We start from the raw sequence: 20,863 nt of genomic DNA on the forward strand, positions 1-20,863 counted from the left end.
GTGGAGCAAGCCTGATGCAAGTCTCCATTTGTGGAGAGACTCTGCATAAAGCTTTATATACCTCAGATCATGGGAAGTATTCCTCTAGCAACAGAACTTGGAAATTGTCAAATGTGCATTTCTTGTAAAGTTGGTTAAATATAAGTTCATGGTTGGACAGGTGGAATACTTCACTAAATTTGATCCAATATAAGAATTCTACAATTTTTATTGTGAGATATTTTAACCAAGGAAATACTCAAGACAGTAAAACTTGAGGCCCTCAAGATGGGAGCAACTCGCACAAAGCACAATTTGAGCTCAATTCCCAAAACATGACTTCACTAACTCCAAACAATTGAGCCTCCCCCCAACCCAAAACAAAAGGGGAAAAACGTGTATGCAGGCACATGCATGGATGCCACAGTAGTAGTAACACAGATGAATGAGCAAAAGGACATGCTAGCAACAAGACATTTGAACCACAGCACGAACATTCATTCGGGCAAGCAATGAGTTGGTACCAAAGTCCAAAAGTTCAACATGCTAACAAACCCAATATCTAAAACTGCAGAATACCGTACAACAGATGTATCCAACATGCATGCAAAATTGTAACTCTTCCCAGAAAAACACGCCTTGGAACTAGACACAAACCACAAAGAAGACAGCAGCTACCCAGTTTCATAATTGAAATGTAAAATGCAGCATATACAAATATGAGTGTGCCTGCAGCCTTACTTACAAGAAACAAGATGGGCATCCCCTACACAATAAAACCCAAGTCATTTCAAACCTGGCACTCACATCTGGGCCCCAGTATGAAGTACATAAGTTCTTCAACAAGGTAGATGCATAAAGACCAATGGCCCCTCACAAATCCTAGCCTACTCTAGGTGAATACCTCTACCATTGCCTGGCTGTACTCAAGTCATCACCGCAATTTTGGCTTCTTCAAAGGCAATTGCCTGGAAACCTCTGGGGCTCGAGCCTTGCCTGTGGCTTTTGCCTTCCTTCTCCTCCTGTCATCTTCACTGTCAGACTCTGCTCCCTTCTCTTTGTCTTCCTTCCTTGCCTCTGCCTCCAGCTCATCCCATGTTTTTCCTTCCTCTTCCTCTGAATCTTCCTCCTCCTCTTCATCCTCTTCAGACTCCACGACAGATTCGTCATCAGAATTCTCCTCTTCAGATTCAGACACTACATCCACATCAGAAGGTTGATAACCTTCATCTGACTCTTCAGAATTCTCTGAATCAGAATCACTAACTTCCATGTTGAGAAACTCCCAGCCACCATCTTCAATAAATTTTTCTGGGTCGTCCAATATGGTCTTCAAAATCGGACGCCAATTTAAATTCATCCTGCTTTCATAATACTTGAGGTTCATGGAATTCATCCACTCTTTAATGCCATCCAAGGATGTAGATGGTATAGCATCAATGCGGAGGACATCCCGCTTGAAATCTTTAAAAACAATAGTCATATCAAAAGCCTTCTGGCCAAGGCCAACCCTCTCCAAGTTCACAATCTCAATATCATTCAAGGTTATGATAAGGAAAGGCTGTTCTATCAGCTCGACTAGGCAGTTTACAGTCGGAACAATAAATGCAGATGCCTTGTGGGGAACCCCATGAAAACCTAGCTCCCGGAAGGGAACATCAAACTCTAAATCCAAATCTTTGAACTGCGGCTGCTCCCACAACTCTGAAACTCTCTTCACAAACATATTGAATTCCGAATTAATCTTGTTCTTTCTATCCCTTTCCTGCTGCTCCTCTTCAATCTCATCAGGGTCATAAGTGCTTCGCCTTCCACCACCTAAGGTTTGCACAACGTCCATCACCTCCACAAAGAACTGCACATCCTTCGTCTTCTTGTTCCCAACCATGATAAAATTATGCAGATGAAAATGCAGCAATGTAATCATTTCCTTCTCTGCGGGTTGGAAAAAAGCATGTTTGATGTTTCTGTACATTATATCAACTCTCTCATCTGGTTTCATTGTAGCATACCTAAAACCATTTGTGTGTGCTTCTAATGTTCCGCTCAACTTCCGTCCCTTGCCTCCAAAAACTGGCCTAATCCATAAGTCCGACAGTCTAATGGGTTTGGCCTTCATGAGCTGTAATTTTTCCTGTGTTACCAGTGTGGCCCTCTCTGCTTTTTCTGACTCCCTTTGAGCAACTTGGCGGCGTAATGTCTTGATAAGTTGCACAACTTGGTTAGTGTGTCTTACATCACTGGATCTGAAGGAAATTTCTTTTAAGTAAATTGCACCAGGGAACTTTTGGGACGCCAAGTCAGTGGCAGAGTAACCAGCACCCGGCACATTAAAGATAATTCTGATAAACGAGTGACCGCCATCCTGCTGGCTAGTGACACTCTTAACCGTAGCTATATGGAAGGGAACCATTAATCCATATACTGGCAGCAAAATTGACTCATTTTTCTGATCTACCTGGATCATCAATTCCTTTGAGAATGGAATATCATCCACATTTCGATAAGCAACCAAATCTCCAGTTGTCCTGACAACACCCTGCCCATCTCCTTGGCCCAAACCCCCAGAAGCCAGCCTCCTTGCTGTCTCCTCATTCTTTTGTCGTGCCAACTCTGCCTGGTGCTGCCTGCGCACTTCTTCCTTGGTCATCTCCTGGTTGTCAGACCGCAAGGTTGCCTTGAGGTACTGGGCCTCAGCTCCATTACTCGATGGAACCTTTGGTTTTGGCTTCTCCTGCTCTTCCTCTTCCTCATCTTTGAAAGAATAGGCAATGTCAGCAAAGGCTTTAGAGCAACTTGAGGTTGCACTCTCAGGGGCTTTGTCCCTTATAACTACTGTATCAGCTACTAGCAAAGAGAAATTTTTTGTCTTCGGGTCTTGCGAGTTCTGTGCCTGCAAATTCTGCAAGCCTAGACTAACATTGAAGGCCATACCCACCTTTACAATCCTGTCATTCTTTGAGTTTAGACTTAATCCTGATTCCCTAAATTCGATGCCAATTCCAGTGCCAGTTGTTTTTGTCATATGGGGAAGAAATTCCTGCCCCTCCCTTTCAAATACATCAACTGCTGCTTTGTAGGCTGATGAAGCAGGACTGCCAGGTTTTAAGGCGCTTATAGCAGCTTCATGTGCTTTCTGAAGAACTTTATAAGCTTTTGATTGAACTGGATCTGCGTCAATCAGATATGTCCTTGCAACATTGGCACAGTAGCTATTGTACCTGGCACCAATGGCACAAATAATGACACCTAATGCATCATAGTACAGAGGATCATCATTGCTGATGGCACTTGGCCTCAGATCAAACACGCCTCCACTTTGAAACACGGGAGGGTAGCAAATGTCCACATTATCAGGCTTCAATTTTACCTTGGCTTTACTGGGATCAATCACTGCCTTTTCAGTGTCATCCATGAGCTCTGCATGAGTGATTTTCTTTTCCTCATCAATGACAACTTCAAGCTTAGGAACAACATAATTCTTCAAAACTGATGCACATAAGAATGCTGCTTTTCTGATATTCTGGATTTCTGATTCATCCTTCACTGCAAAAACGTCAGACATCCCAGCTGAGACATCCACCAAATTGAAACCCGAATCATTTAGAAGCTCTGCCCATTTCTCCATCAGAGCCCCTTCAGCGACCTCTTTCGAAAGCCATCCGACTGCAACAGATGCCGGTTTCTTACCAGCTGCAACTTCCCCTAAAATAGACTGCATGGGACCCCTTCCATCATCATCTCTAGCCTTAGCATGAATGATCACATCCAAACCACATTGCTTCTTTGAAGATTTCTGGAGCTCTTCCAGGAGCGTGGCCTTTTTCTGGCTACAAAGAATATGAATTTGCTCTTGCAAAAACACCATTATTGTTTCAGGGAACTCGTAGCCAAGCAGCCATGTATGCAGAGCAGATGACTTCAAGTAACGCAAGTCTTCTGAAGGAGGTGGAGTGACTATGGCTAAAGCATCTGCTCCACCCCAGTGTTCCTCCTTGGAGTCCTTCCAGGACGCATACAGCAATTTTACTCTCTTGCCAAAAGTCTCAAGGTTAATTTCGTACCTCCTGGCACCAGAGCCCTTTGCATCTCCATTTCTCGAGTCCGCCATAGCTGACCTATACTGCTGCAAAGTGGGAAGGGAAAACCTAAATACAAAAGCAACGCTTGCACGAGATCGTCCTTAAAAACAAAAAATTTTACAGCAAAAGTGTCTGTGCGGAAGCCATACCTGAATTGAACTGCGAGGGCGGTGAGAGCAAAATCTAAGGGCAGAGGAAACAGAGACGCGAGATCTCCTTTGTTACCTGCAAAGCGAACAATATGGTGAAGCGTGTGACCACCATACCTGACCTTAACTGCTGCTGCGAGGGAGAGAAAACCCTAATTGCAGAAGAAACGGTGACACCCAGCGCCAGGTAATCCCTTGGTACTAGAGAAGTCTTGGGTAACTTTGGTCTTCAAGGCGGGAACTGGGAAGTCTTCTTTTAAGGGCCTGAATCGTCCTCCAAAAATGAAACGAAATCAAATTAAATAACATATTATCTACATAATATGTCTGAACGACTTTACAAAAATCATTACAAAGAAGCGTATGGAGCGAAGGCAAGATGTTGGCGGCGAGGCAAGTGGGAGGGTAGAGTTTGGAACGGGTGGCACATGCTCCCCTTTCGAATCGAAACCGCCAATCGGCAAATCTCTCTCTCTCTCTCTCTCTCTCTCTCTCTCTCTCTCTCTCTCTCTCACACCAAGAAGATGTGCAAACATGGATTCAGGGAGGGCAGAGTAGGGAGGGTCGGAGCAAGCAACAATGCAGCGAGGGAGGAGAAGGGGTCGACCACCAAGCCTCGTTGAGGTTTGAGGGGGAGCATTGGGATTCGGTAGGTAGGTTGCATCCGCAGGCAAGGGACTATGTGCACGGTACCTATGGGTAGGTGAACTAGCAAGGAGCACCAGTTGTGAGGTTGAGACGAAGGGGATGGGAGCAGCCCACATGGATTCTAGAGAGAGAGAGAGAGAGAGAGAGAGAGGAAGGGCGAGAATATCTGTAAAAGTATTTGATTGCTTTTGGGTTTTTATTAGTATGAGGCCAATATAAGTGAGTAGTAGGTAGTATGCAGTACTAATTGTTGGGCTATACACACAATAATTCTTCATTAATTTCAAATGATGAGTAGATTAAAGTGTTTGATTGCTTTTGGGTTTTTATTAGTATGAGGCCAATATAAGTGACTAGTAGGTAGTATGCAGTACTAATTGTTGGGCTATACACACAATAATTCTTCATTAATTTCAAATGATGAGTAGATTTTGTGACACTATGTGCCTCATCCTCACGTCCCAGATGCTTTTCAGCCTTTCACCTTTGTTTTGTGGTTCCATTTCGACCTCACAAACAAGCGCATTTGTGAGAATTTATCATAAGACCCTCGAAACAGCATTGTAAGAAGAAGAAGAGATATTTTAACATCATTGGAACAATCCAAGAGACCTCAAAGATCTCTTGACAAATATTGAACTCCAGATATGTTGAGAGACACACACATAGAGAGAGAGAGAGAGAGAGAGAGAGAGAGAGAGAGAGAGAGAGAGAGAGAGTCCTGGAGGGTGCTATGTGATCATGTTAATGTAACATGTGAGTTCCATAGGAGGGATTTTTTAATGCAAGTATTTTAGGCAAATTAATAGAGATACATTAGCAAAAGGCACGTTATATAGGGGGTTCTCAATAGTACACCCCACGAGGAGAGAGAGAGAGAGAGAGAGAGAGAGAGAGAGAGATAGATTGTATTATCATCCACGGAGGTCAGATATGACCTATGGGACCAAAGACAAAACATTACAAACGTGGGAGGATTGTGGGATACATCTCAGTTAAGGATTGAGGGTCCAAAAAAGATAAGATAAGATGAACAAAATTTATGTAGAAGGGGGTGAGGAGGGAGCCGGTTTGGGAGTCCGAAACTCTTGAATAATGGCTTTACCTCCTCGGTAGACTGCCCCATTTCCCTGTTGTACGCGCTTCTCGCATCTTTTGTAGTTCTGCCTTCTTTTGCCTGAGCTAAGCGGGTGTAAGGTCTTCTGCAAACCACATTTTGGTGTCCTTGAGAAGCCTTGATTGCTCAAGAAATTTGATTCGGTCCACCTTGGTTTTGAAAGTGTAGATTGCATGATTGGTGCGAGGCTCGTGTGCAAGAGAAGTGATTGTTGCTGGATCACACTATACCATGGGGATTGCGGATTGGATGCGAGCAAAAGACTCGTGAAACTTGAGGTTCCCCTCCCCTCTCCAATCGCTTGGGAGCCTGCCAATGCGAACATTGAGGGCAATATCCTCCTGCCATTGCCGTTCACGAAGCGTGGATGTCACACGATCTTCGACCTTGCGAGAGATTACCTCTTGTACTTGAGTTTTGACCTCCTTTGTGACGGTCGTCTCTACTTCTTCTTTGACCTTTGTGAATTTGATTTCCATTTGCTTCAACTCCTCCTCCTTGTGATTCTCTATTATGGCAAGCCGGGCTTCGAGAGCTGAAAGCTTTTGTTTCAGCTCGTCATTCTCCTTACGGAGGCTTTCGACTTCGCTTTGAAGGCAGGTTATGTTGTCTACCTTTGGAGGTGTTGCCACGACTCTGGCAAAACTGAGCTTACCTTGGGACGAGGCCAGAGTAGTCATGAATGTTGAGCTGCTTACGTCGGAAAGGCTGACCTTCCAATGTCACACGGCAAGACCCTTCTTGAAACAAGGCAAATCCCTTCTCGAAAGCAGGGCCGACCTTCTGATAAGGGCAAAACCCCTCTTGAACCTTAGGTTGAAGTAACCTAAAGAAAACCTTCTTTGTCGGACACGTTGTTGGACCAGAAAATAATCCCAAAAGAGAGAACCAACTGATCTTGTCGGCGTGGCTCGTTAGCTCGCAGGGTAGAGACCGAAACTGTATCACGGCCGAGCAATGTGGGGTGAGGCAACCCTTTGATTGGTTTCCAAAATCCACTTGATTTCCAAAGTCCAACGGGTGTAGAGAGGCTACAGATGCTCGACAGTTAGGCTCGAAGTCGAGGTCGGGGTACAGAGACTCGATGAAGCTGAGGTACAATCGGGTAGTTGATGAAGTAAGTGAGCAGTCGATGAAGCCAAGGCACAGTTGATGAAGCAAGTGGCCAGTAGATGAAGCCGATGCACAGTCGCGATGCACAGTCGGGCTGTGCAGTCGATGGAGCCAAGCCACAGTCGGCGTTGTTGGGCAATGACTAAGGTGAGACTGGGTTAGGCTGAGGCCTAACGCCTCCCCAAGGGCAGCCCCCTCGCCCAAGGGGGGGCTGAGGAGGACGAGAGAGAAGTCTGCCTGTCTCGCTAGGGTTACAGGAGAGAGAGAGAGAGAGAGAGAGAGAGAATCACGTGTGTGTGTGTGTGTGTGTGTGTGTGTGTGTGTGTGTGTGTGTGTGTGTGTGTGTGTGTGTGTGTGTGTGTGTGTGTGTGTGTGTGTGTGTGTGTGTGACCACTCCTCACATTGTTGTTGTAAGTTGTTGTCACGATGGTTGGCCATTATAAAAGTCACTACCACTTGTAATTTTGAAGCCACTAACTTTTTCAAAGTGACAACAAACATATTATCAAGTCTTGAGTTCAAGACACATTGGATAGATTCTTGAGGTCCTTAAGATTGTTCCTACAATGCTAAAATTTATCTCCTCCTCCTCCGCATGTGTGTGTGTGTGTGTGTGTGTGTGTGTGTGTGTGTGTGTGTGTGTGTGTGTGTTTGTTTTTAAGAATGACTTATCTAACAATAGTTTGATTTCACAAACTATTGAACCATACAATGGGACTAGAGACCTGTCAACATATAAATAACCAAACCTTATGTATACATAAGATAACAAGTAGATAAAGTTAAGACTACAATTGACATTTAGACTTGATAGTGACATATAATGTATTACATGTTATTATCAAAGAATCATATACAAGGGTTATCTATCACTAATAAAAATAACCGAACAGTGGATGATCTTCTGTTATTGTTGCATTTGTCGTTGTAATCCCAAGGAAAGAATCTCTTACCTATAGCCATCCAAGAAACACAAGCCTGTCAAAACTCGCATTACTTGGGAACTCCCCTTGTTATTGGTGTCAAAAATTACAACAAAAACTAACACCATAACATAAATCAAATATTAAGTTTAAAGAATGAGCCGTTTATTTACGATAATTTTTACATCATTAAATTCCAAAAAAAAAATCGAACAGCATCTCCTTTGTAATTTGAATCAATTTTCAAAAGTCCAGTCCAATGCCATCTCATCCGAGACCCTCACGTGAGGATTAAGGCTCTTTAAAAACCATTGGAGTGTGTTCAAAGCAAAACACTAACACTAATTTCAAAAGTTATGCATCATTCAACAAAGAGAAAAGTGTTGAAAAGAAGTTCCCAATATTGAATTTACTAAAGTGAATATATTCAGCTACAGTCATACAACTATAGCCATACACCTACCACCATAAATGTGAAAAAGGCCAGCATCAGCTGTTAAAAACCATGTATAAGTAAGAAGAAGTTTGAACCAAGTAGTAACATCTTGCTCAAGATCTTTCATTAACCAAATGACTAACGTAGTTAGCAACCCAAGTAGATACCAGTGCTAATGGATCCCCAAATCAGGTCTACCAAAACCATGTTGTGAGGTGGATGTTTAAGTTGTTCTATAAAGTCAGCATACAAAGCCTACAATTATTATTAAAACCAAAGAGAGGTAGCATCATGTAGCATCACTCCAGCTTCTGGTATTAAAGATCTCTAAAAAGAAAAAGTATGGGCAGCATCTCCTTTGTACAACGGACAATTTTTAAAGACTCCAGTCATCACTGCCATCTCTGTTGAGACCCTCCACATGAGATTTAAGGCTCTAGCAACACCTTGAAAGTGAAAACACTTTCCCACAATCTATGTATATTTCACAGCATGTCAATAATATATTAACAACCCAGCATTGGGAAGTTACCACACGAAGTCTATATAGGACTATTTTCAAAATGATCTCTATGTGACAAAAGAGAGGAAATTCTGTAAAAAGTCAGCCAGTGTTCTGTTTAACAACCAAGCACTGGGGAATTACCACACCAACTCTATGGGACTATTTTCAAAATGATCTCTATGTGATAAAAGAGAGAAAATTCTGTAAAAAGTCACCCAGAGTTCTGTTTGTAAAATGGACCATCTTCAAACTAACCACATCTCTCTTTTAGAGATACCTCACCTAAGGATTCGCAGAATCAACAAACCATGATCAAGTTATCAAGGTGGTGTTCTGTGGTATCTATATGCCAATGATACCATGCCATTACCAACTTTCCACATCATACAGCAAACAGTAGTGTCCAAATTATGATATTATTATGCATTCTTATGATAGGCACTTATCATGCATAAACTTAAATAAACACCATGGCCATAGGGGGCAACCAAATTAAAGATCAAACCTGTCAGTATATGCGTGTTGATCAAGCACCAAAACAGCCTGTTAGTATATGTGTGTTGATCAACCACCACAAAAATTATATTTCAATTTCTTAATACCATAATCTAAAATTAATCTAAAATCTATTGCAGCTAGATCTGTCATGATGTATTTTAAACAAACAACAAAAACTACATTTTCCAACATATACTGAGTAGGTGCCAATGCACCTACTTGCATGATGAGGCGTATGTTTCCCATAGTCGATGAAGCATGAGGAGTTGAAGGATTTTGTACATTGATGATTACATTCCTCTTGCGAATGGATTCGTGGTTGAATAGAGGGTATCCTTCCGATTAGCTATGAGGTTGATAAGTTTCTCCTACGAGTGCATACTTGAGCGTGTGTGCATTTGTGTGTGCATGCGTCAGAACTGTGTTTACAAATCAGACGTACGAACGATGAGGCAATTATGGAAATTACGGAATAGATCCCATAATAGGGGATGAAGTGCAGACCATAGCACAAGGGGTTTTGACCTTGTAGGCATGGGTGTGTAGAATGGAGTTTGAGAGGGTGAAGATGAGACTGATCCAATTGATCATGCGCTCGAGAACGCGATAGGGCAAGCTGTGTCGTGCGAGTTACTTTACAACCAAGAAACAATCAAAGGCATGCTTATATTTGGTATTAAAAAAAAGGGAAACCCAATTAAAGACATTGTGAGTAAGAGCGAGCTAAGGAGAAGTTAGGTAAGCATGTGTAGGTATGGTGGGCAGATCAGGTACATGGCATCTAAATATGCAGTTAGATCCAATTTAAAGATACACCACACTTTGTAAGTCAACCAGCTACAAGTATGTCTTTATGTGTGTGTCGATCTTTAGGTAGATATGATCAAGCAATTGGGGACACAGCTAAACTCTTAAAGAAAGCACTATCATTGAGCAATTGTGAGAGACTAAAACAAACCATCATTGAGCTTATGATACTAAATATGAGAAGATGCTTGAGCCTAATTGCCAGTGTTTGTGACCTATAGCCAATTGAGGGTAAAATAGACTCTTTTTTCTAGATAAGAATGAGTGTGTGATCCCTACTGTTAGACAATGTGGCAAGAGGAGTGGATAACGAGAGAGAACTTTGGCATATGTGTCATAAGATCCACCGACAAAAAATCTGAACATGGAACAAGAACGGAAATGGGTATGTGCTACCAATCTTTGTCAAGGATAGTCATAATGAAAATACAGGATAGGGATTCCGAACAAGAATTTGGAATGAGACAGAAAGCTCTCATCTACTAAGGGTAAAAACAAACTGTCATGTTTAAATGTGTGTGTGTGTGTCTGGCCCACCCCCCTCCCCGAGGAGAGGATCCACATGGTGGGAGGTAAGGCCCACCATGTGGAACCCTACCCCCTTCCAACTATGAACAATTTAGCGACAAAAATATCCAAATAATCAGTATGAAGTGTCCAAAGAGGCATTTATCATATGGAAAGAGGTTATTGTTTCGATAAAAGTGGTGCCAATAGGGCTAAATTATATACGCATCACATTCTTAAAATAGCCATCTGATTAAGTATACATTGTCAGGTACAGAGTCAAAAAGAATCTGCCAGTCTAAGGTAATACAACTATATGATATATGTGCTTGACTTGATTAGGAGCCATGGCTCCAACCCATCCCTTTGGATTAGGTGGGTCAAGTAAAAAAATTTAAAGCGGGTCTAGGTCCATTGTATGGTACTAACCCAACCAAAGGCTAGCTAGAAACACGTGTGTGTGTGTGTGTTTAAGAATGATTTATCTACCAATAGTTTGATTTCACAAGCTATTGAACCATACAATGGGACTAGAGACCGGTCAACGTATAAATAACCAAACCTTATGTATACATTAGATAACAAGTAGATAAAGTTAAGACTAAAATTGACGTTTAGACTTGATACTGACATATAATGTATTACATGTTATTATCACAGAATCATATACAAGGGTTATCTATCACAATAAAAATAATCGAACAGTAAATGATCTTCTGTTATTGTTGCAATTGTCGTTGTAATCCTAAGAAAAGAATCTCTTACCTATCACCATACAAGAAACACAAGCCTGTCAGAACTGGCATTACTTGGAAAGACAGGTGTCAACAACTCCCTCCCCTTGTTATTGGTGCCAAAAATTACAACAAAAACTAACACCATAGCATAAATCAAATATTAAGTTTAAAGAATGAGCCATTTATTTACGAAAATGTTTACATCAATAAATTCCAGAAAAAATCAAGCAGCATCTCCTTTGTAATTTGAATCAATTTTCAAAAGTTCAATCCAATGCCATCTTATCCAAGACCCTCATGTGAGTATTAAGGCTCTTTAAAAACCATTGGATAATGTTCAAAGTAAAATACTAACACTAATTTCAAAAGTTATGCATCTATTCAACAAAGAGAAAAGTGTTGAAAAGAAGTTCCCAATACTGAATTTACTCAAGTGAATATACTCAGCTACATCCATACAGCTATAGTCATACACCTACCACCGCAAATGTGAAAAAGGCCATCATCAATTGCAAAAAACCATGTAGTAACAAGAAGTTTGAACCAAGTAGTAACCTCTTGCTCAAGATCTTTCATTAACCAAATGACTAACGTAGTTAGCAACCCAAGCAAATACCAGTGCCATTGGATCCCCAAATTAGGTCTACCAAAACCAAAGCCTACAATTACTATTAAAACCAAGGAGAGGTAGCAGCATGTAGCAGCGGATGTTTAAGTTGTCCTGTAAAGTCAGCATACAAAGCCTACAATTACTATTAAAACGAAGGAGAGGTAGCAGCATGTAGCATCACTCCAGCTTCTGGTATTAAAGATCTCTAAAAAGAAAAAGTATGGGCAGCATCTCCTTTGTACAATGGACAATTTTTATAAATTCAAGTCATTGCCATCTCTGTTGACACCCTCAAATGAGATTTAAGGCTCTAGAAACCACTTGAAAGTGAAAACACTTTCCCACAATCTATGTATATCCATTACTTAAAGTATTATATGTAGGTCACAGCATGTTGATAATGTAATGTATTAACACAATCTATGTATATCCATTACTTAAAGTATTATATGTAGGTCACAGCATGTTGATAATGTAATGTATTAACACCCAACATTGGGGAATTACCACACCAAGTCTATAGGACTATTTTCAAAATGGTCTCTATGTGATAAAAGAGAGGAAATTTTGTAAAAAGTCAGCCAGAGTTCTATTGGTAAAATGGACCATTTTCAAACTAATCACATCTCTCTTTTAAAGATACTTCACTTAAGGATTTGCAAAATCAACAAACCGATCAAGTTATCAAGGTGGTGTTGTTTGGTATCTATATGGCAATGATACCATGCCTTTACCAACTTTCCACATCATACAGCAAGCAGTAGTGTCCAAATTATGATATTATTATGCATTCTTATGACAAGCACTTATCGTGCATAAACTTAAATAAACATCATGGCCATAGGAGCAACCAAATTAAAGATCAAACCTGTCAGTATATGCGTGTTGGTCAAGTACAAAAACAACCTGCTAATATATGCGTGTTGGTCAAGCAGCACAGAAATTGTATTTCAATTTCTTAATATCATACTCAAAAATTAGTTTAAGATCTATTGCAGCTAGATCTGTCATAATGATTTTAAACAAACAACAACAAAAACTACATTTCCCAACATACACTCAGTAGGTGCCAATGCACCTACTTCCATGATGAGGCATATGTTTCCAATAGTCGATGAAGCATAAGGAGTTGAAGGTTTTTGTACATTGATGATTACATTCCTTTCACGAGTGGATTCGTGGTTGAATAGAGGGTATCCTTACGATTAGCTATGAGGTTGATAGGTTGCTCCTACAACTATATACTTGAGCATGTTTGCATGCGTGTATGTGTGTGTGCATGCGTGAGAACTGAGTTATACACGTCGGACATGCGAACGATGAGGCGATTATGGAAATCACGAAATAGATCCCAGACTAGGGGATAAATTGCAGACCATAGCTCAAGGGGTTTTGAACTTGTAGACATGGCTGTGTAGAGTGGAGTTTGAGGGGGTGAAGATGAGAGTGATCCAATTGATCATGCGCTGGAGAATACAACAAGGAAAGTTGTGCCGTGCGAGTTGTTGTACAGCCAAGAAACAATCAAAGACATGCTTATATTTGGTTTTTAAAAATGGGGAAACCGAATATGGAATTAAAGACATTGTGAGTAAGAGCGAGCTAAGGAGAAGTTAGGTAAGCCTGTGTAGGTAGGGAGGGCAGGTCAGGTACACGGCATCTAAATATCCGGTTAGATCCAATTTAAAGATACACCACACTTTGTAAGTTAACCAGCTACAAGTATGTCTTTATGTGCGTGTCGATCTTTAAGTAGATATGACCAAGCAATTGGGGACACAACTAAACTCTTAAAGAAAGCACTATCATTGAGCAGTAGTGAGAGACTAAAACAAACCATCATTGAGCTTATGATACTGAGTATGAGCAGATGCTTGAGCCTGATTGCCAGTTTTTGTGACCTATAGCCAATTGAGGGTAAAAATAGACTCTTTTTTCTGGATAATAATGTGTGTGTGATCCCTACTGTCGGAGAATGTGGCAAGAGGAGTAGATAACGAGAGAGAACTTTGGCACCTGTGTCATAAGATCCACCGACGAAAAGTTTGAACATGGAACAAGAACAAAAATGGGTATGGGCTGCCAATCTTTGTCAAGGATAGTTATAATGAAAATATAGGATAGGGATTCCGAACAAGAATTTGGAATGAGATAGAAAGCTCTCATCTACTAAGGGTAAAAACAAACTGTCATGTTTAAATGTGTGTGTGTGTGTGTGTGTGTGTGTGTGTGGCCCACCCCCCTCCCTGAGGAGAGGATCCATATGGTGGGAGGTAGGGCCCAGCTTGTGGAACCCTACCCCCAACCAAATATGAACAATTTAGCGACAAAATTATCCAAATAATCAGTATGAAGTGTCCAAAGAGGCATTTATCATATGGAAAGAGGTTATCATTTTGGTAAAAGTGGTGGCAATAGGTTTAAATTATATACGCATCACATTCCTAAAACAACCATGTGATTAAGTATACATTGTCACGTACAGAGTCAAAAAGAATCTGTCAGACTAAGGTAATAGAACTATATGATATATGTGCTTGACTAGATAAGGAGCCGTGGCCCCAACCGATCCCTTTGGATTAGGTGGGTCAAGTAAAAAAAATTATAACAAGTCTAGGCCCATTGTATGGTCCCAACCCCTAGCTAGAAACACGTGTGGTTATGTTTAAGAATGATTTATTTAACAATAGTTTGATTTCACAAACTATTGAACCATACAATGGGACTAGAGACCGGTCAACGTATAAATAACCAAACCTTATGTATATAGTAGATAGCAAGTAGATAAAGTTAAGGCTACAATTGACATTTAGAGTTGATACTAACATATAATGTATTACATGTTATTATCAAAGAATCATATACAAGGGTTATCTATCACTAAATAACCAAACCTTATGTATATAGTAGATAACAAGTAGATAAAGTTAAGGCTACAATTGACATTTAGAGTTAATACTAACATATAATGTATTACATGTTATTATCAAAGAATCACATACAAGGGTTATCTATCACTAATAAAAATAACCGAACAGTGGATGGTCTTCTGTTATTGTTGCAGTTGTTGTTGTAATCCCAAGGAAAGAATCTCTTACTTGTCACCATCCAAGAAACACAAGCTTGTCAGAACTGGCATTACTTGGGAAGACAAGTGTCAATGACTCCCTCCCCTTGTTATTGGTGTCAAAAATTACAACAAAAACTAAATAACATAAATCAAATATTAAGTTTAAAAAATGAGCCATTTATTTACGATAATGTTTAGATCATTAAATTCCGAAAAAAAAATTGGACAGCATTTCCTTTGTAATTTGAATTAATGTTCAAAAGTTCAGTCCAATGCCATCTCATCCAAGACCCTCACGTGAGGATTAAGGCTATTTAAAAACCATTGGAGTGTGTTCAAAGTAAAACAATAAAACTAATTTTAAAAGTTATGCATCTATTCAACAAAGAGAAAAGTGTTGAAAAGAAGTTCCCAATACTAAATTTACTAAAGTGAATATACTTAGCTACAGTCATACAACTATAGTCATACACCTACCATCATAAATGTGAAAAAAGGCGAGCATCAACTACAAAAAACCATGTAGTAACAAGAAGTTTGAACCAGGTAGTAACATCTTGCTCAAGATCTTTCATTAACCAAATGGCTAACGTAGTTAGCAACCGAGGCAGATACCAGTGCCAATGGATCCCCAAGTCAGGTCTACCAAAACCATGTTGTGAGGCGGATATTTAAGTTGTTCTGTAAAGTTAGCATACAAAGCCTACAATTATTATTAAAACCAAAGAGAGGTAGCATCATGTAGCATCACTCCAGTTTCTGGTATTAAAGATCTCTAAAAAAGAAAAGGTTTGGGAAACATCTCCTTTGTACAACGAACAATTCTTAAAAATTCTAGTCTCACTGCCATCTCTGCTGAGACCCTCACATGAGATTTAAGGCTCTAGCAACCACTTGAAAGTGAAAACACTTTCCCACAATCTATGTATAGCCATTACTTAAAATATTGTATGTAGGTCACAACATGTTGATGATGTACTAACAACCTAGCATTGGGGAATTACCACACCAAGTCGATAGGACTGTTTTCAAAATGATCTCTGTGTGATAAAAGAGAGGAAATTTAAAAAGTCAGCGAGAGTTCTATTTAACAACCCAGCATTGGGGAATTACCACATCAAGTCTATAGGACTACTAAGTAGGTGTTGATGCACCTACTTGCATGATGAGGTGCAGTGTATGTTTCCCATAGTCGATGAAGCATAAGGAGTTGAAGGTTTTTGGTACATTGATGATTACATTCCTCATGCAAATGGATTCGTGGTTGAATAGAGGGTATCCTTCCGATTAGCTTTGAGGTTTATAAGTTGATCCTACGAGTGCAAACTTGAGCATGTGTGCATGCCTGTATGTGTGTGCGCATGCGTTAGAACTGTGTTTACACATCAGATATGCGAAGGATAAGGCGGTTATGGAAATAACGGAGTCGATCCCAGACTAGGGGATGAACTGCAAACCATAGCGCAAGGGGTTTCCACCTTGTAGGCATGGGTGTGTAGAGTGGAGTTTGAGAGGGTGAAGATGAGAGTGATCCAATTGATCATGCGCTGGAGAACGCGACAAGGCAATCTGTGCGGTGCGAGTTACTGTACAACCAAGAAACAATTAAAGACATGCTTATAATTGGTATAAAAAAAGGGGAAGGAAACCCAATATGGAATTAAAGCCATTGTGAGTAAGAGCGAGCTTAGGAAAAGTTAGGTAAGCATGTGGTAGGGTGGGCAGGTCAGGTACACGGCATCTAAATATCCGGTTAGATCCAATTTAAAGATACACCACCCTCTGTAAGTCAACCAGCTACAAGTATGTCTTTATGTGTGTGTCGATCTTTAGGTAGATATGATCAAGCAATTGGGGACAAAGCTAAACTCTTAAAGAAAGCACTATGATTGAGCAATTTTGAGAGACTAAAACAAACCATCATTGAGCTTATGATACTGAGTATGAGCAGATGCTTGAGCCTGATTGCCAGTGTTTGTGACCTATAGCCAATTGAGGGTAAAAATAGTCTCTTTTTTCTAGATAAGAATGTGTGTGTGATCCCTATAGTCAAAGAATGTGGCAAGAGGAGTAGATAACGAGAGAGAACTTTGGCACCTATGTCATAAGATCCACCGACTGAAAGTATGAACATGGAACAAGAATGGATATGGGTATGGGCTGCCAATCTTTGTCAAGGATACTCATAATGAAAATACAAGATAGGGATCCCAAACAAGAATTTGGAATGAGACAGAAAGCTCTCATCTACTAAGTGTTAGGGGTTCACAGCCCTATCAAGTAATCAATGCAAACTACATATAGAATATAGGGAATTGACTACAGGTCGTTGCCCATTACACCATGAAAATTGCAAATTGTATGAACACAAGCCTGACCATGGCTATGCAAGAGAAAGTACTGCGCTACCCTGTATTCATCATCAACGTCCAACTACAGGGCTAAAACAGCACCACGACTGTAGGAAGCTTGCAAACTGCAAACTGTCGGGTAGTTACATCCAAAAATTGCTCCACACCATGTGACCATTTGGGTATTCAAAACTACCTAGGCATTAGGCACTTGTGTAAACATGCCTCTAAGGCTTAAAGTTAAGACCTTAGTTAAAAGTCCAAAAAGATAAATGCCCTCACACATCAAGCACTAACACTTGGCACACCCGATGGGCAATGTTTCTCAAACATTGTGAAAACCCATCCCTTGATAAAAAAATTCAACGTCAAGATGATATTTATCTTCAGGTTGCTTTGAACTTTCCCCTTCTATTGCAGTTTCCTTATCATCTTTACCAAATCTTGCATGAACTTCAGCTTCAATTGTTTCCTTTGTAACCTTAGTAGTCTCCTTACTGAGTATATCTTCACAATAATCAGTACTGGATCTTTACATTTTTGTTTTCCACCTGCACCACTTGCCTCTTCACCTACAGCTTTAATTGTAATTGCATCTTCAGTAGGCTGCATCTGAACTTCAATTTTAGTTGCTTCTAAGATTACAGTAACACTGGTATGCAGTTGTTCAGGTTGATGATGTTTCTGCTGCTCCAAATGCTTCTACAATTCCTCATACTACTGCTTCAGTTTATCATACTGCTTCTGCAATAACAAATTCTCCTCCTTTGCTTCTTCCTTTACGTCAATACTTACTTCCAGCTCAACTGCAATCTTATCCATTGTATTTTCTTCAATGTTCTTACCCAACACTTCCTCAACATTGTTCAATAATGCCTCCCCAACCTGAAGATTCTCTGCCTCATTCTCATGTCCTATGACTGGAACTATATCTTCAATTAACTGCTCTTGAATTTCCTGATCTGCATTATTCATCAGTATCACTTCACATTCAACACCCTCTGGTTCAAGTTGGTGAGATGAACCTGTTGTTCCCCCTTATACTTCAACTGTATAAAATGATCTTTCAGTTTAGTGAACTTCTTCTGCAACAACAAATAAGTTCTTCCTTAGCCTTTGCTTCAGCAAAGGTCTGGTATGGCTTACTAAAGACATCATCATGTTCATGTTCAGGTTCAAGTTCAAATTTCGATTCAGGTTTCTCTTGAAAGAGATTGAATAAAGATTCAAGGTAGGATGAAAACTTTGCAGCCATTAGACATTGCCTCTTAAACATATCCAATATCTCTACATGTAGATGAAACACTGGGAAACTTGATTTAGACTCCGTATGCCAAAACAACTGATTATCCTGAAAATCTTGATTCGGGAAACACCAAAACTGATCTGCTTCTTCATCAAACTGATTTGATTCAAGGCTTAAAAATAACAGGTTGAAATCTTCTTCACACATAAAAAAAATCACCAAGATGGCTTGCTCACATCCCCTCTCAAAAACATAAAGAAATCCCCCTTTTGTCTGCAAAACACTCCAATCAATGGTATTTCCCTGAAACTAAAAACTTTTGACTTCTGCTCCCTGAAAAACTTCCCTTATGTCATCAAACATGAAGACATAAATCCAATGAGATATAAGAATATCAACATCATCTCCTCCATCAGCAACATCACATGAAATGTATAACCATCTTCAAGAAAACCCACTTCACCATCATCAAGAACTTGCAAAATACTTGCATAATCATCAGTCAAAACCATCTCCTCAACATCAACAAAACCATTGATAACAGGAACTTGGTATAAATAATCAAGAACTTGGTATAAATAATCAGGAACTTGGTATAAATAATCAAGAATATTATGAGGAAATTGAACTTGATTGAAAAAAGATGGACTTCCAATCTCCTTGATTGAATTTTTAAAAGCATCAACATCATAAAGATCATTGATGACAACATCATCATTCAAGACACCTTCCATAACATCAAGATTTGAAGAAGACTCCTCATTATTAATTTGAGTAAGTTGAAGATTCAAATCCTCAATTTGATTATCCTTGTCCAAAATAAATTGCTTAAGAGAATCATGAACTGCATAATAGTAAGAAATATGCAAGTCAAATTCAGCTCAAACCTAAGAAAATTCCATCATCAATGATGCCTTCTCTTCTTGAAGTTGACTAAAATTTTGGAAACCACTTCATTAGTCGCAACCATATTTGAATCCCTCTCATTCTCCAACTCCAAAGAAATCTTATGGATCATCTCCGCTTGATAAATAACAAGACTTTGTAGTTCAACAAATTCAGGTACATAACTTCTTTGAAAATCAGTAATCTTAGGATCAGGGACCTGTATTGTGGAACTCAGTAAGTCAGGGACTTTCGGCATTGAAACTTGTAATTCAAGGACCTGAAATTCAAGATCTTTGTCTTCACAACCTAAATAAAACATATCCACTCCTGGAAATTGTCTTTCAGTCTTCAAAACTCCAAAAAACACTTCCATCAACACAAACACCCTCCTTTCACTTGCGGGATACTCCTCATCAACATACATCAAAAACTAATTCATCACATCATCCTCATCATCAACAAACATTATGTCTTTATCTATATTCGTCTCTTTTAGTTCAGTACACTGTAATCTGATCTCACCTGAATTTCAACCTCTCTAAAATTAATGTCCAAGGTTGGTATGTGGTATTGGTTGCTTCTTTGGCTCACTCCCACTCGCATTCCCTATTTCTCAGTAACCAATTCTTCTTTCAGGTAGCTCTTGTTCTCTTCTTGCAAAGATACAAGTCTCTTTGATGTGAGGTTTGGGGATAGCGGGCAATCCTCTTGGCTCCTTTGGCTCATGAGTTGCTCCTAGCTTCCTCTTTCTTCCTTCATCATCTTTTGGACTTCATCTCGCTTGCATTGAACAACATCTCTTTCTTGAATCTTCTTCTCTTTAGTAATTTGAGTATCTACAACTTTGATCCCATATTCAAGAATATCAAAATCAGGTTGAAAAACTTAAGGTGCTGAAAAATCAGATTCAGGCTTTGAAACTTCAGGTTTTGAAACTGTAGGTGCCTGAAAAACTGTGGTTAACTCAAAAAGGACAACTTGAAATTGTTTTAGGTTGGAATCAGTAACAGGTTGTTGAAAACACCATTGAGAATCATCATCACTAAGGTAATCATTAAACTCATCTTCATACTTCTCTGAAATACATTCACACGCTTCTTGCAACCTTGATATTTGCCAAGCCATAGAGCATGACTTCCTCTTCTTACCAACTCAACTACTATGCCAGTTGTGTGCATCATCAAGAAAATAAAAAAA

The 20,863-nt window shown here is 39.9% G+C and overlaps 1 protein-coding gene across 2 annotated transcripts; it reads right to left on the reverse strand.

Annotated features, from left to right (window-relative positions):
• Positions 1-640: 640 nt before the first annotated feature.
• On the reverse strand, positions 641-4,447 carry SPT16 (global transcription factor C). Of its 2 annotated transcripts, none has more exons than XM_086484785.1 (2): positions 4,211-4,447; positions 641-4,102 (listed from the first exon to the last, which is right to left on the reverse strand). In XM_086484785.1, exon 2 carries the CDS (start codon positions 4,088-4,090, stop codon positions 914-916), a length of 3,177 nt encoding a protein of 1,058 aa, XP_086340911.1. In that variant the 5' UTR covers positions 4,091-4,102; positions 4,211-4,447; the 3' UTR covers positions 641-913. The 2 variants fall into 2 exon arrangements, with proteins under 2 accessions (XP_086340911.1, XP_086340910.1); XM_086484784.1 differs by having other exon boundaries at positions 641-4,105; positions 4,211-4,446.
• Between the last annotated feature and the right edge of the window lie 16,416 nt (positions 4,448-20,863).

Source organism: Adiantum capillus-veneris, chromosome 16, assembly GCF_014529385.1.
Source record: "Adiantum capillus-veneris isolate H3 chromosome 16, ASM1452938v2, whole genome shotgun sequence".
NCBI lineage: Eukaryota > Viridiplantae > Streptophyta > Polypodiopsida > Polypodiales > Pteridaceae > Adiantum > Adiantum capillus-veneris.

Bases quoted from the DNA above. Each gene is read 5' to 3' on its own strand.
- SPT16 (XM_086484785.1), bottom strand. From the start codon at position 4,090: ATGGCGGACTCGAGAAATGGAGATGCAAAGGGCTCTGGTGCCAGGAGG.